The following is a 13,154-nucleotide window of genomic DNA, read 5'->3' as shown; positions in this document are numbered from 1 at the left end:
TCGTAGAACTATCGAAAATCCGTCAGCGTCTTAGTGTTATGATAAATACATCTTTTTTTTCTATCGGCTGTTTTTTGTATAAAATCGCCAGAACTATTATTAAAAAGTATCAGGAACTATAGAACTCGACTGCATGCGGCAAGAACTCTCTTTTATTTTTGATCTGCTAGAAAATGATCTGCTACGGGAAGTTAGCAGATCATTTTTTCGATCGACTGTTTTTTGGTTTAAATCGCCAGAACTATTATTAAAAAGTATCAGGAACTATAGAACTCGACTGCATGCGATAAGAACTCCATTTTATTTTTGATCTGCTGGGAAATGGTATGCCAACTTCACAGGCATAGACAGTCTAGACTGCCGCGAAAGCCACTTTTGTGCTCTTAACAAATCTCGATATTCTAAAGGTTCAACATAGGGCCAAAATTTCGACTCGTCTTCGAATCGCGATCGTTCATTCAGTCTTATAATCTTAGGAGTTGTGGAGCGCCCACGACTAGATAAGTATTTCGGTCACCGAGTACACGCATGGGTGGTTCCTCCTCCTGCCGGAGGATAGAGGCATAAGAAAAATTGGGAAATCGCCGAACCAATTTTCATCGAACCTTCCTCCGGAATGTCTTACGACCCCACCGACGAGGAAACGAATTCGTTGTATCTGGGAGTCGAGAATATTTAGAACGACCAGAATTATTGGGTGAATATGCAGCCGCGCGGAAATTAACTGGGACTTGGGTAAAGTCGAACTCTGGGAGCACTTGCCTCCCGGCGAACCGCGAACCGCGAACCGCGCGAAAAAACGCGGATGAGACCGAGGAAGACGCGGGAGTGAAACAAGACCAGCACTGGTTAGACATGCCAGCCTCGTACGTGAGTGAAATCCAAATTCACAGTTTCGGTATGTAAACGCATTTTTCGATTTAAGTCCATTTTTTAATTAATAGACTCTTCGCGGGAGGAGAAACTGATCGACTTCGTAAAGTAAGCAGCAGAGAAAGTTGAGAAACGTAAAGTATGGTTTATTTAAAGATCAGACTCACCGATACTGATGCCGCAACAGTGGAGTCGAAACTGCATTCATCTGTAATACAAAGATACATTCGAGTTAAAATAGTGTCCCAAATACGTAATATTGCAAAAGATAATCATCGCGCATGTTTAATCCTTTAATCTAAGCATCGTTTACGCAGATATTTATACAAAGAGCTTAAACGATATTTCCAAGAATCAGTCTATAGGCCATAAGTTACAAAATTTGATAAATGTATCATCCAATTAATTTAATATTGCATTTGTCGTACGACACATTTTCTAAGCATATAGTTGATTAACTGAGATAGAAAAGTTGTCGAGGTTCTAAAAATTTTATATTTTATATTTTATAGCTATATTTTATAAATCAGAAATGTTCGAAATTGTTGAATTATTTCCTAGATTCCTATTGTGTTTTCTAGGGAAAACGGAATAATTCCGAGCATTTCCATGATAGGTACACAGTTGAAAAATCTGCGTTAAATTTAACAGATATCATCACATGTTCCAAACGGTCCACACAAATTTTTCTGTTAATTTAACATAATATGGATATGTTAAATGATCACACTAATGCTCTGTTAATATTTTAACACGAAATAAATGCAAATCTCAAAATAATTTGAAATAAATTTTGTGCAAAATTAACATATTTTAAATGACAAAATGAATTTTTAAAAATGTAATTTTTATATTTTACAGATGTCAAATGACGCTTCGAAATCACTCTCACTTATATAAAATTAAGTCAACATTTTATTCTGTAAATTTTAACAGATAAATTTTGTTACTAATAATATAGAAGATATGTATTGTGTCAGATTAAAAAATAAGTACACATTGTGTTGTTTCAACATTTCTTTTCAGTTATTTTAATAATTCTACATTTCAGGTCAATTAACACAAGAGCAATATGTTAAATTAACACACGAATGTGTTAAACATTTAACACAAAAATTTTAACCGGCATTTTGTTTAACAAAAAAACACAAATTTTCCAACCGTGTGGGTACCCAGTACGCTTAAAAAGTTTGTCGCACGGCGAATGTAAACCACCCTTATGCGGGATCTACAATACGAATCTCAGAGTCGTAGTCGTAGAACTAAAGTAGTCAACTATTCTTAAGCCTTGTGTCCACGATCCAAGAACTGTGTCCAAGTTCTAGTTCCGAGAAATGCGTAGCCAATCACCTTGCAGCTTTTATGGAATAGCTGCAGGTTGATTGGCTACACATTTCTCGAAACTAGAACTTGAACCAAGTTCTTGGATCGTGGACACAAGGCTTTAAAGGCCTGTGTCGACGATGCTAGAACTTGGACCAGACCTTTACGACTCTGAGACTCGCACTGTAGATTCCGCATCAGGCTAATATTACATTTGTCGTGCGATAAATGTAACGCCGGGATGTGCTTCAAATATTACAAATATTTCATATTGAATGCTTGAAAAGTCTCGAAATAGCCAGACACGTTTAATATCACCATAGCCGCGTCGCGTCGCGGCGCGGCGATGAACCATTTCGTAAAAATCAAACAAGACTCACCCGTGGTTGTTCCACCGGCGCCGGATGCCCCCCGGGCCGCCTCCTCCTCTCAGATCCTTTGCGTTGCACTCCTTGGCACGCAAACTTCGCTAATCACTTGTACACGTCACTAATTACCTTGGCCACCAATCGAGGCACAAAGTCGCACACGAGGTCGCACATTTTGTACAGCACTCCCGACGACGGTCATCAAACCACGAGTCGCCCGCCGTTTTTGATTTTTACGACGCTCGTATCTTGCAAGATCCACTCGCGATGGAATGCGAACGACGATCGCCAATCGCAAAGACGCACCGCGCGGCACTTTGTGCGACACTCCCGGCGAAAATCGCTCCGCGACGCGACGAACAAACGGCGCGAGCTTACTACGACGTTTACGCGGACGACGCTACGACTGTTAAAATGGCGGACACGATTCGTAAAGCGGGTTGCTAACTCCGAGCAGCTACCGTCCCTGTCTGTCGGTATCGCGTCGCGCGCCTACGAGATCAACGCGATCTGAGAACTCTGAGGTAGAAGGCGAGCACCCGCGGGACACGCGGTGCCGAAAAACACGATCGTACACGCTCGCGGCGCCGACTACTCTCGCGCCGCCGATCGCGCGCGCGCGCCTCGGGGGGCTAATTGCGACGTCGAATATACGCGACGCGACCGACGGGCCGTTAGAGAATTGACTTGAAGAATTGCACTGCACTCACCAATCGAACGCGCTGCGACGCCTCCCGACGTAAACGTCGCGTCGCTCCCAACTTTCGCGTTCGCGTCTTCCCAAACAGTTGAACGCCAACGTACCTGTGACGTCACGCGACGCAACGCGAGTTGCTTCGGCCGTTAACGGAGACGCGGGCCGGCCGTTCGGAGAACACACGCTCGATTCCAAACATTGTTATTACGCACGGAGCCGCGCGACACCGATCTCGAGCCTCGTGCAAGTGATGTATTGTTAATAAATTGTCGATCGCGGTTTCTCCCGAGTCACTCCGGCGATTCACGTATTACTTACGTTCTCGGCGAGCGTATCCAGTGCTACCAATCGTTTACCGAGCGTCTGCGATGCGGTGGAACGTGGCTGGCTTGCGCTTTCAGGGCCAACTGGTTGCGCAGCCTGTCCGGCGCTGCGTTTGAACGCACGCAGAAAATTCCAAGCTCGATGAAAGAGTACGCCGGAACGTTGGCGTTGTATCAGAGGGGCGTTTGAAATCGCGGCTTGTCGCATTGAAGCGGTAAACCGTAAGTATTGCCTTTAGAGCCAAGTGTTACACGATCCTGGTTTTGGGCACTGCGTATCCCGCGGATGCTCGCCTTCTACCTCCGAGTTCTCAGATCGCGTCAAATCACAATTCTGTCTAGTGGACAATTGACTGTCAGACCGCGTAATCGTTGCGAAAAGAGATCTGTGGTTGAATGTGGACGTGAAAATCTACCGCGCACTAGAATCCCGTCTCGCGATAGAGGACTTTCCTCTAATAATGCGGAGCGACTCGCGACACAACTCGCCGGCACGCGCGTCGCCAAGCGAATGACCGGAGCGGCAACCTTGTCCCGCGCCGATACAAAAACAAGCGCCGGCACAAAAACGAGCGCTGGCACAAAAACAAGCGGCGAACGTTACGGATTCCAAAAACAAGTACAGTTTAACGACGTAATTTTTATGTATTCATTCCGTTCGTATTTCAAGATCGTCTTGTTTCTACCAACGCAGTTCAATCTCGGTTAAGCTTTCTTTATATCTTTTTCTAGTTTTACGAATTGGAAAGAGATAAGAAGTAATTTAAACCGAGATTAAAGTTAATCCGCATCCTGGTAGAAATGTGCACAAATATTGATTTATGACACATTGAAGCTACGCTTAAAGGCCATTCTACAAATGCGTAAACGTGGTTGTTAGCGGTTGTACAGTGTTGTAAAACACAGTTTTAAACTAGCATTTCCGATTGTAAACCCTGTTGTAAAGGCCATTCTACAATTGCGTAAACGTGATTGTTAACGGTTGTACAGTGTTGTAAAATACAGTTTTAAACTAGCATTTCCGATTGTAAAGGCTGTTGTAAAAGATGGCTGAACTTGATCTTTCACGACTACAACGATGTACGACGTAAAAGCTAAAGGCCTTCACACATAAAATTCCGTAAGGACGTAAAACGTAAGTGTAAGAAAATCAACAGATTATAGCCTCCGCTACAATGATTCTCGGTTCTGTCTACAATGGTCGTAGTCGTAGTCGCTCGATAAGAATTGACCAATCGCAGTCGATTATTCTTACGACTACGACCATTGTAGACAGAACCGAGAATCATTGTAGCGGAGGCTTATGCGTGGTCTACAATGCGAGTCGCAGAGTCGTAGTCGTAAGAATAATCGACTGCGATTGGTCAATTTCGTCAGACACATAAGAATTGACCAATCATAGTCGACTATTCTTACGACTACGACTTTACGACTTCTATGTAGACGAGGCTTCAGATTTGCTACTGCTTGCGCTATTACCTTACGTTCTCGACTGTGATTGGTCGATTTTCTTAACCTTACGTTTTACGTCCTTACAGAATTTTATGCGTGAAGGCCTTAACCAATCAGAATTCTGTCACGTGTCTATACCGCTCTCATCAAACGCTAAAGTGTACTCTGATTGGTTATCATTTACTTCAATTACGACGTATCTTACCCTATTGTATATTACTTTGTTGTACAACACTTATTACCACTTCTACTCCTACAACCCTACAACTACGTTTACGCAATTGTAGAATGGCCTTAATGCCCGTTTCTACCAATGCAGATTAACTTTAATCTCAGCTTAAATTACTTCTTGTCCTTTTCCAATTCATAAAACTAGAATAGATACAAAGCAAGTTGAACCGAGATTAAAGTTAAACTGCGTTGGCAGAAACGGGTATAAGACACGTATCCAGTCGAAAGCTCTACCGTGCTTTCCAGCAAGCGACACAAGTCGACACAAGTGTCGTTCTGTCTTTATTATTCATTGAATGCGAAGAAAGACAGAACGACATTTGTGTCGACTTGTGTCGCTTGCTGGAAAGCACGGCTAGACTGTACGCCGTCCTGTCTCAAAGTGCTCAAGATTCAAAAAGTCCGCCGTTCCTGTTCGCACTGTCGGACTTTTCTCCGGCTCAGCGTATCTTCGTTACGTGCCTTTTCAATGGCGTAACGAAACCGCGCGGCATCTGTCCACGTCAGTTCGCGTGGTGCCCGCGTCGCACAGTTTTTTTCTGGACGTGACACGCGAACGGCGGTCCGCTCGAAAGCTCGTGGCGATTGATGAGGAAAACATTCACGCAGATGACAAGCCACCTGGACATTTCCTAGCGTAAACGAGGTGAGTCCGCTACGATTCCGCCGCTTACGAGCCCGGCGGCGCCCGGCGCCGCGCGCTCGGCGACAATTTCCGGACAAGTCCGCGGCTAACGTGACGTTGTTTTCTTTCCGATCAAGGCAACGAAGATGCATTGGACGCTGTGCGCGCTGATAATCGGGTCGTTCGGGTGCAAATATCTCCTCGTCCAGGCGCAACGGGTCCCGCCGGGCGTGCCGCCTCAGCATTATCAGCAGGTAACTCGCCACCTCTTCCAGCGGTATCGGCGAACATATGGTTGAGCCGCGGTGCTTCCCGGCGTGTGACGTGGAAGTCAGTTGGAAGCGTGGCCGATACGATACCGTCAGGTTCCATTTCCATACATTGCAGGTACGCGATGGAAAATCCGTTCGCTCGCGGTTTATTTATCATCGGCGAGCATCAGATCTGTTGTCTATTCATTGCGTTGACGTCCAAACGGCGGAATTGTTCCGGCGTAAATCCCCGCATTGACGAATTCGACAAAGTTGACCTGTAAACAGCCGCTGAATGGTACTCCATTGTTCGTTACGTTACAATTGTCTGTTTGTTTCAGCCCATGCAAGTGCCGCAACATGCGCAGCAAATGCCACAACACCCGCAGCAAGTGCCACAGCAACAGGTAGGTGTATCTCGACCGTGCAATCGTCCTCTGCAACACCGTTCAATATATATACGTCGCTGTTAGCCCATTTTCTTTAGTATATATAAACATTAGAGTTTCGGTTTGATTAATATCTGGCTCAATCAAATTCTGCAATCAAGTATCAAGTGCCGGCGCAGCAGCAGGTTCCTGTTCAGCAGCAAGTACCGATGCAGCAAGTACCTGTGCAACAGCAGGTGCCCATGCAGCAGCAAGTGCCTGTGCAGCAGCAAGTACCTGTGCAGCAACAGATGCCTGGTCACCAAGCTCACGGGCAACCGCATGGGCAACCACATGGGCATGGTCACGGGCCACCTCAGTTACTTAACACTGCCAACATAGCTCATGAGAAAGAGTAGGCATTATTTCCAAGCAGGTTTATGTAAAACTTCAATTATTTCTACAGTATGTACAGTCGCAGTTGTCCAAGTCGTCTGATTTCCGGCTATATTCGAGGCAATTGCTTTTTAACTGTTGAAAACAAAATTTTCAATCTTCCAATATTTCTTTAATTATCAACTTCAATATTGCAATATTAACATTTTTATATTTTTATATAAGGAGTCATGAAAATGAATTTACTGTATTTTTAAGTGAGACCTGGAAGCACGTTTTGCGTCACTTTTATTGTTGACACTGTTCCCCCTCTTGTCACGCGTAAGAGATACGTTATTTTTATATAATAAGTAACGTTTGTACGTTTTTAAAATTTTTTTCTGGTTTATTCGAGTTTTTTATCATCTGAAGTGGCTGTGGTCCACCTTAACTTGAATAATCCGGAATCTACTGTAGTTTGTCTTAAAGCTGGGTATACATCTACGAACAAACACCATGCTTCGGCGTATACATCTGCCGAATTATAACGTCAAACGTTCGCTGTTCGTTTCGTAGATGTATGCCCAGCTTTATATGTATACAATAATAGTACGTCTTTCTTTCTACTAGTCACATCGCTGAGCATGCTGACGTTCCAATAGATACCAGCAAGATGACGGATCAGGAGCTGCAGTTTCACTATTTCAAAATGCACGATGCAGATAATAACAATAAGTTAGACGGTTGTGAGCTGATCAAGTCTCTTATACATTGGCATGGTACCTACAAACCTATCATCTATCTCTCTTTTTTCTGCATCCTTTCTCGTGCGAGTCTGAATTTGTAAATATTTCTATTGTGTCCGTAGAACAAGGTAGTTCGGAGTCTGGTGCAGAGGGCGAAAAATTGTTCAAGGATGAGGAATTAGTGCAATTGATAGACCCGATACTTAGCATGGACGACAGTAATAACGACGGCTATATCGATTACCCAGAATTTATTCGGGCCCAACAAAACGCAGCTAGTTCGCGTACATAGTGGTGAACCGAAATTTACTATGAACTACGATTAAAAGGAATTGCGCGAGATCGAAGGGACATGCAGAGAATGTTGAATTTTCATTATGAATGTTTTATTGATGCATTATTGTTTATCCTGTGTGCATGAGGCAAAATTGGTGTGATTCATTCTTATTCGAATAAATTAAAAACTAAGAAATAGATAAATATAAAAAAAAGGAGGGAACTTTTTTTATATCAGTGTTATACACGTATGGACAACATATGATTTAAGCGATTTTATAATTGAGCATATATTGTACATTTACAGAAATAATTGAGGGGTAAAATTCCTCCTGATTATTTATGCTCAACGAGATTAGTTTCACGATGAAAGTATTTACTGCGTATCATTGTGTAAAGATGGTCGTAATGTTCTATCGTTACTAAACTAAGTTTTTTGATATACCAGAAGACTATTTTTAAACGAGAATAATTTATAGAATATCTCGGGCTTTGTTAATAAATAAAATGTTCATTTATCAGTTTGTTTATTGATTAACATAAGATAATCTTATCAATTTGCAAAATATTTATATTAAGACAAATATTTTGTTTTCTAGTGAATATTTTTTAACAAGGCGTGAAATTTTTCGTGCAATAACAATGTTCGTACAGAATTTTATCCAACATATGTACCAATTAAAAATAATTGCAGTCTGAAACATTTTTGCAGAATTTCGTCATATAAGGTATTTGAATAATAAAAATAAATATAACGTTTATAGAATGACGTAATATGTATATATAAAAAAATCAGTAATAATTAACAATAATTCATAGGTTTATTGAGTTTTAGATTTCTATATCAAAATGCTATCAGTAATCGTACAACACTTGCAATTTCATATATAGTGAATAAATTATATGTATATATAGTTATACACATATAGTGGCATAACAAAGTTTTCTCTTTAGAGAATGACGAATCCGTTTAAAGAGATTTTAATAATTTAATCATGGAAATACAACAGTGGTACGTATAGAAAATATGATTACATACTTTAAAATGACTAGAAATACATTAAGTGATATTGCCGCTAAAGTTAACCAAGCAATTCGTATTCATTTATAAATACATTCCATTAACCAAGTAATCGGCATCATGCGCAAAAGGTCCGTGCCCGCTTCTTCCACGCCGTTTTACTACTCGCAATCGGCAAACAATTAAAGCAGCCGTGATCGCGGTCGCGATGAGACCCAATGACAACGACACTACGGCACCTCTGGGCCTCAGAACGTCATTTTCAATTATTTGAAGATGTTCCGCAATAACGTCAGTTCTCTCGCGCGCTTTTGCATGCTCTTCGATTACAATCACTGTTTTGTGATCTGAAAAAAGCCAGGTTACGGTAAAATTAAATGCATTATACGAGATGATAGAGAAGGATTTAAAACTTTAAGAATTATAATTATTGACAGAAATAAAAGATGATTTAAGGGACATAAGTTTTATATATGTATATAGTATTGCATAGATCTACTTGTATGCAAATTAACAAAAATTAACTTTTCTATATCATTTATAAATAAAAGACATTAGGATACGATATTATCGAAAATAGATTATTATACAGTTTTTGGATCCTTTCTCAATATATAACAAATTTGTAAATGCATTTACCTTTCAACTCTTTTGCACGATTATGTTTGGTAATCTCGTTTGCAGATAAAGTTGGTTTCTCAGTGATCTGTTGCTTGCTCGTCTTTACATGCGTCAGATATGTGTTGGCCTTTTCTTCCTTCTGCACAGATTCCTTGTCCTCGTTTTTATGTTCCTCCGAGGTCTATTAACGAAATTTTTGTAATTTGTACAATTCTATAATAACTTCAATCGCTGAGAGACTTGACTTACATCACAAGCGGGCGTCGTCGTAATTATCGCAACATTTTCCACATCATTGGCCTGCTTATTTTGAGAATTCGGTGCAATAGATGGTGAAAATTGCACGGGATTTTCTTGCCAACCCGCTTTATTCGCCGATGGAAAATGTGAGGAATATGAATGCTTGACATCTATAAACGGTCCCCTAACATCATATTATAGAACCAAAAATTAGAGCCCAATTACTTGCCAGCAATTATTCGCAATAATTAAAAGGATAATACTTGAAATTACCTATCCGCCTCATTGTTTCCTATGACGCTCGGGCCCTTGTGATTAAATATATGTGGTTGTTCTGGAAACATATTTTCACACTCGTACAATCCCATGACGAATATGCATGGCAAAGAAATTCTATTTTATAAATCAATAAGAAATAAGACCGAGCAGAGCGTAGGTAGCTCAATGCTTTATACAATGTGTAATACACGCGATCTTATTTCTCATTAACTTATATCATAATCGGTCCACGATTTAACTCTATTATTAATTATATTTTACATACGTTCATAAGGATTCATATGTTGTTCGCGAATAGTATTAGCAGGAACGTAGGGGTCCTTGTTTGGCTCATACAGAGGCTGATAGTCCCACTGGTATCCCGACGATCCGTAATTCTTATGCATCTGCGGTATCTCTACCGGTTGGCCGGGATACAGAATATTCTGCGGCTGCGACATCTGATGGGTCAGACTAGGTATGTCCCAAGTCTTAGGATTTATCTCCGGCCCGGGATAGAACGGAGGAAGGACCTTACGCTGGTCCATCATTTGCTGATATCGGAGGATATCGGCGGGCGGACGTGGCATCTGTATCATTGGAGGAGCCGTCGGCTTCTCCGTGGGGCAGACGAGGTCCGCTGCCTCGTCAGAGCCGTCCGCGCACTGCGGAATGCCGTCGCAAACATTATATATGGCTATGCAATCTCCGGATGACCGGCACTCGTACTGATTCCTGGTGCAGGCTGTAATTGACGAGAGACCTGTATCAATATCTGTGTAGATTATTTATAACTCGAGCATTCTTAACGTTTTGGAATAGCATCATACCCGGTTTGACCGGCGCTGGCGTAGTCAGTATTACTTTTGACACTTGCGTGACTACAGACTTGACGGGAGCTTCCGTGAATCCGTAATCCGACGTGATCTCGTTGCTTTTCCTGAAGCACGAGAAAGTTAGTCGCTAGAGATCTAAGGTGCGCACCCAGAGCTAGCTCTACAATCTTAGCACCCTTATGCTACAATTTTTCAGAAACCCCCCTATGTTTCGCTAATGAGTGAGCTGATAGAAAATAGTCCACAACCTTAATTATTTTAGCACCAATTTATTAAAAATAAAGATCTCTTTAAATCTCCTGAGTCAGAGGCCTGAGCTGCAACTTATCTAGCTTACGTGTAGCGCAAGCATTGCGGGTACCTAAGGGACTTTAACTCGTGCTCCTGCTGAGATATCCTGACCTCCTCCTCCACCTGTACATTCTGTATGGGATAGCTGGTGCGCACGGCGCTGGTATAATTGGCGTGCCTCGTGAACTTGCACTTGAAGTCGTGCAGCGGGCCGCACTGGAAGAGGTAGCAGCTGCTCGGCTTCTGCGAGAGGCGAGACAACCAAGATGAAACGTCGCCCCCGACGGTGGCCCTTTACCCTCGTGTCACTCATATTACCTTCTCCTCGAAGATGAACACGTCGCACCGCTCGGTCTCGCAGCAGTACTTGAGGCAGTCCAGCCTGGAGTCGACGTCCAGCACGTTCAGGTACTTGGCGCCCATGTCGCGGGAGTCCTGCGTCCGGATGATCTTGTCCTTGTGGATGTCGAAGCTCTCGAGGCACATCTGATAGTCGCTGGCCCTGTCGCCGCCGTGCCGCTTCTCGCTCGGCCTGATCGCGCCGCCGCCGTCGCCGCGCGCACGGTGGAGGATCGACACGACGAGGATTAGGGCCACGACGACCCGCCGCGTTCCGTCCAACATCGTTCCCGCTTGCGCATCGTACTGGAGGCAGCGTGAGCAGCGCGCCTCCGCGTCTCCGAGGCCCGGGTTGCGCGCGCTGTCGCGTCCGTATCGCGATCGATAGTCTAATTCTAATCTTTCACGGACGGGGAGCTCGTCGCCGTCGAGGGGAACGTCGAATCCTGTAGATCGGCGTCATTTTTTTTCCTTCTCCCTCTCACTCGCTTTCTCCCTTTAAATTGACGCTGTATTAAAATATTAAATTAAGCTTCCATTTAATTAAACTTTCCTCGCGCGCGCGAGGTTATCGAGGTTACCGAAGTGGTGCATGCGTACTCGTCGCCGTGCGGATATCGTCGGATATCGTCGCGAGATTTCGAACTGCTGATAGATAGCGATTTTTTTCGGAAATGTAGATAATCGGATGAGACAATTTTCTCATAAATCGAGAATGTGGATGGAAGAATCGCGGTGCCGTATGTCACTGTAAACCTGTAGCAGACGACGAATTATGTAATAAGAATTCAACCAATCGAAATAACACCAGTCAATTTGATTGGTCGGCTGCATTCGGCGGGGGAAGCAGCTTATCTGTCCGTTTTCATGAATGTAGTAAACTTCAATCTCGGAGAAAACAAATAAAAAGTAAAGAACAAGTCAAGTAGAAACGGCCAACAAATTATACTCGAAGCGACGAAAGACTCACTGCGTTAATACGAGATGTATCCGAATACAAGCATCGTTTAAAGAAGCAATTATCGCCCGTAATTATCGCAATAAAGAAATAATTTCAAGTTCGCGGGCGCTTTGATTCTTGTATGTATGAATCCGTCTTGCTGGCTAACCGAGCATAGATGGCAAATCGCGGGGATTCATCGATCACCAGTTGTTCGCAGAGAGCGATCGCGATTTCTTCCCGTACCTGCAGTGGGAAATGATTCGTTGACCCGGTTGATCGATGTCGAAACGATGTCGATCGACGTCAATTTGACGTTGTCGATGTCGAAGCGATATCGTTACGACATCGATCGATGAATCATTTCCCACTGGGTACTTGTCGCGAACGCGTATCAAAAAAAGAATAATACGATATGCGAAACGGCGCGGGCATAGCAGACTCGTTCAACTGTCGCCGTGTGAATCACGTGAACGATCCCTGCGTACGGCGTGACCTTGTTTCGCCGAGCGCCGTAAACAACTCGGTCGAAAGCCGAGCGCCGGGTTCCACGAAATGACGTAGCGCCGTAAACACCTCGGTCGAAAACAGCCTGTTATTTGGCTCGGCTCAGCCGAGCGAGGCGAATGTGTCGCGTGTCTTCGCGTCGCTCGTCGTGACGCGATCATTTCCTGCGAGAATCTCGGTCGTCTCGTACGAA

At 43.3% G+C, this 13,154-nt stretch overlaps 3 protein-coding genes across 5 annotated transcripts in view; 1 reads left to right on the top strand and 2 right to left on the bottom strand.

Annotated features, from left to right (window-relative positions):
- Nucleotides 1–1,326, bottom strand: part of LOC105565533 — a 71,228-nt gene extending 69,902 nt beyond the window's left edge. For both annotated transcript variants that reach the window (XM_012018814.1, XM_012018813.1), the window contains exon 1: nucleotides 1,041–1,326. In XM_012018814.1, the coding sequence (XP_011874204.1) occupies nucleotides 1,041–1,100 (60 nt within the window). In that variant the 5' untranslated portion in view covers nucleotides 1,101–1,326. The remainder of the gene's footprint in view (nucleotides 1–1,040) is intronic.
- A 4,409-nt stretch (nucleotides 1,327–5,735) lies between these two features.
- On the top strand, nucleotides 5,736–8,424 carry LOC105565528 (G-box-binding factor). 2 transcript variants are annotated; one of them, XM_012018800.1, is made up of 6 exons: nucleotides 5,736–5,913; nucleotides 6,030–6,146; nucleotides 6,485–6,550; nucleotides 6,694–6,926; nucleotides 7,517–7,665; nucleotides 7,755–8,424. In XM_012018800.1, the coding sequence occupies exons 2-6, from the start codon at nucleotides 6,039–6,041 to the stop codon at nucleotides 7,922–7,924; spliced, it is 726 nt and encodes a 241-aa protein (XP_011874190.1). In that variant the 5' UTR covers nucleotides 5,736–5,913; nucleotides 6,030–6,038; the 3' UTR covers nucleotides 7,925–8,424. The 2 variants fall into 2 exon arrangements, with proteins under 2 accessions (XP_011874190.1, XP_011874191.1); XM_012018801.1 differs by lacking the exons at nucleotides 5,736–5,913; nucleotides 6,030–6,146 and adding an exon at nucleotides 6,156–6,279.
- A 91-nt stretch (nucleotides 8,425–8,515) lies between these two features.
- Nucleotides 8,516–12,422, bottom strand: LOC105565527. The gene is made up of 8 exons (XM_012018798.1): nucleotides 11,494–12,422; nucleotides 11,246–11,418; nucleotides 10,879–10,988; nucleotides 10,335–10,793; nucleotides 10,064–10,124; nucleotides 9,800–9,974; nucleotides 9,569–9,731; nucleotides 8,516–9,276 (listed from the first exon to the last, which is right to left on the bottom strand). Exons 1-8 carry the CDS (start codon nucleotides 11,797–11,799, stop codon nucleotides 9,014–9,016), a joined length of 1,710 nt encoding a protein of 569 aa, XP_011874188.1. The 5' UTR covers nucleotides 11,800–12,422; the 3' UTR covers nucleotides 8,516–9,013.
- Between the last annotated feature and the right edge of the window lie 732 nt (nucleotides 12,423–13,154).

This window comes from Vollenhovia emeryi, unplaced genomic scaffold (genome assembly GCF_000949405.1).
Source record: "Vollenhovia emeryi isolate VEMERY1.0 unplaced genomic scaffold, V.emery_V1.0 DF939151.1, whole genome shotgun sequence".
Lineage (NCBI taxonomy): Eukaryota > Metazoa > Arthropoda > Insecta > Hymenoptera > Formicidae > Vollenhovia > Vollenhovia emeryi.
This window is presented reverse-complemented; position numbering and strand designations above follow the sequence as displayed.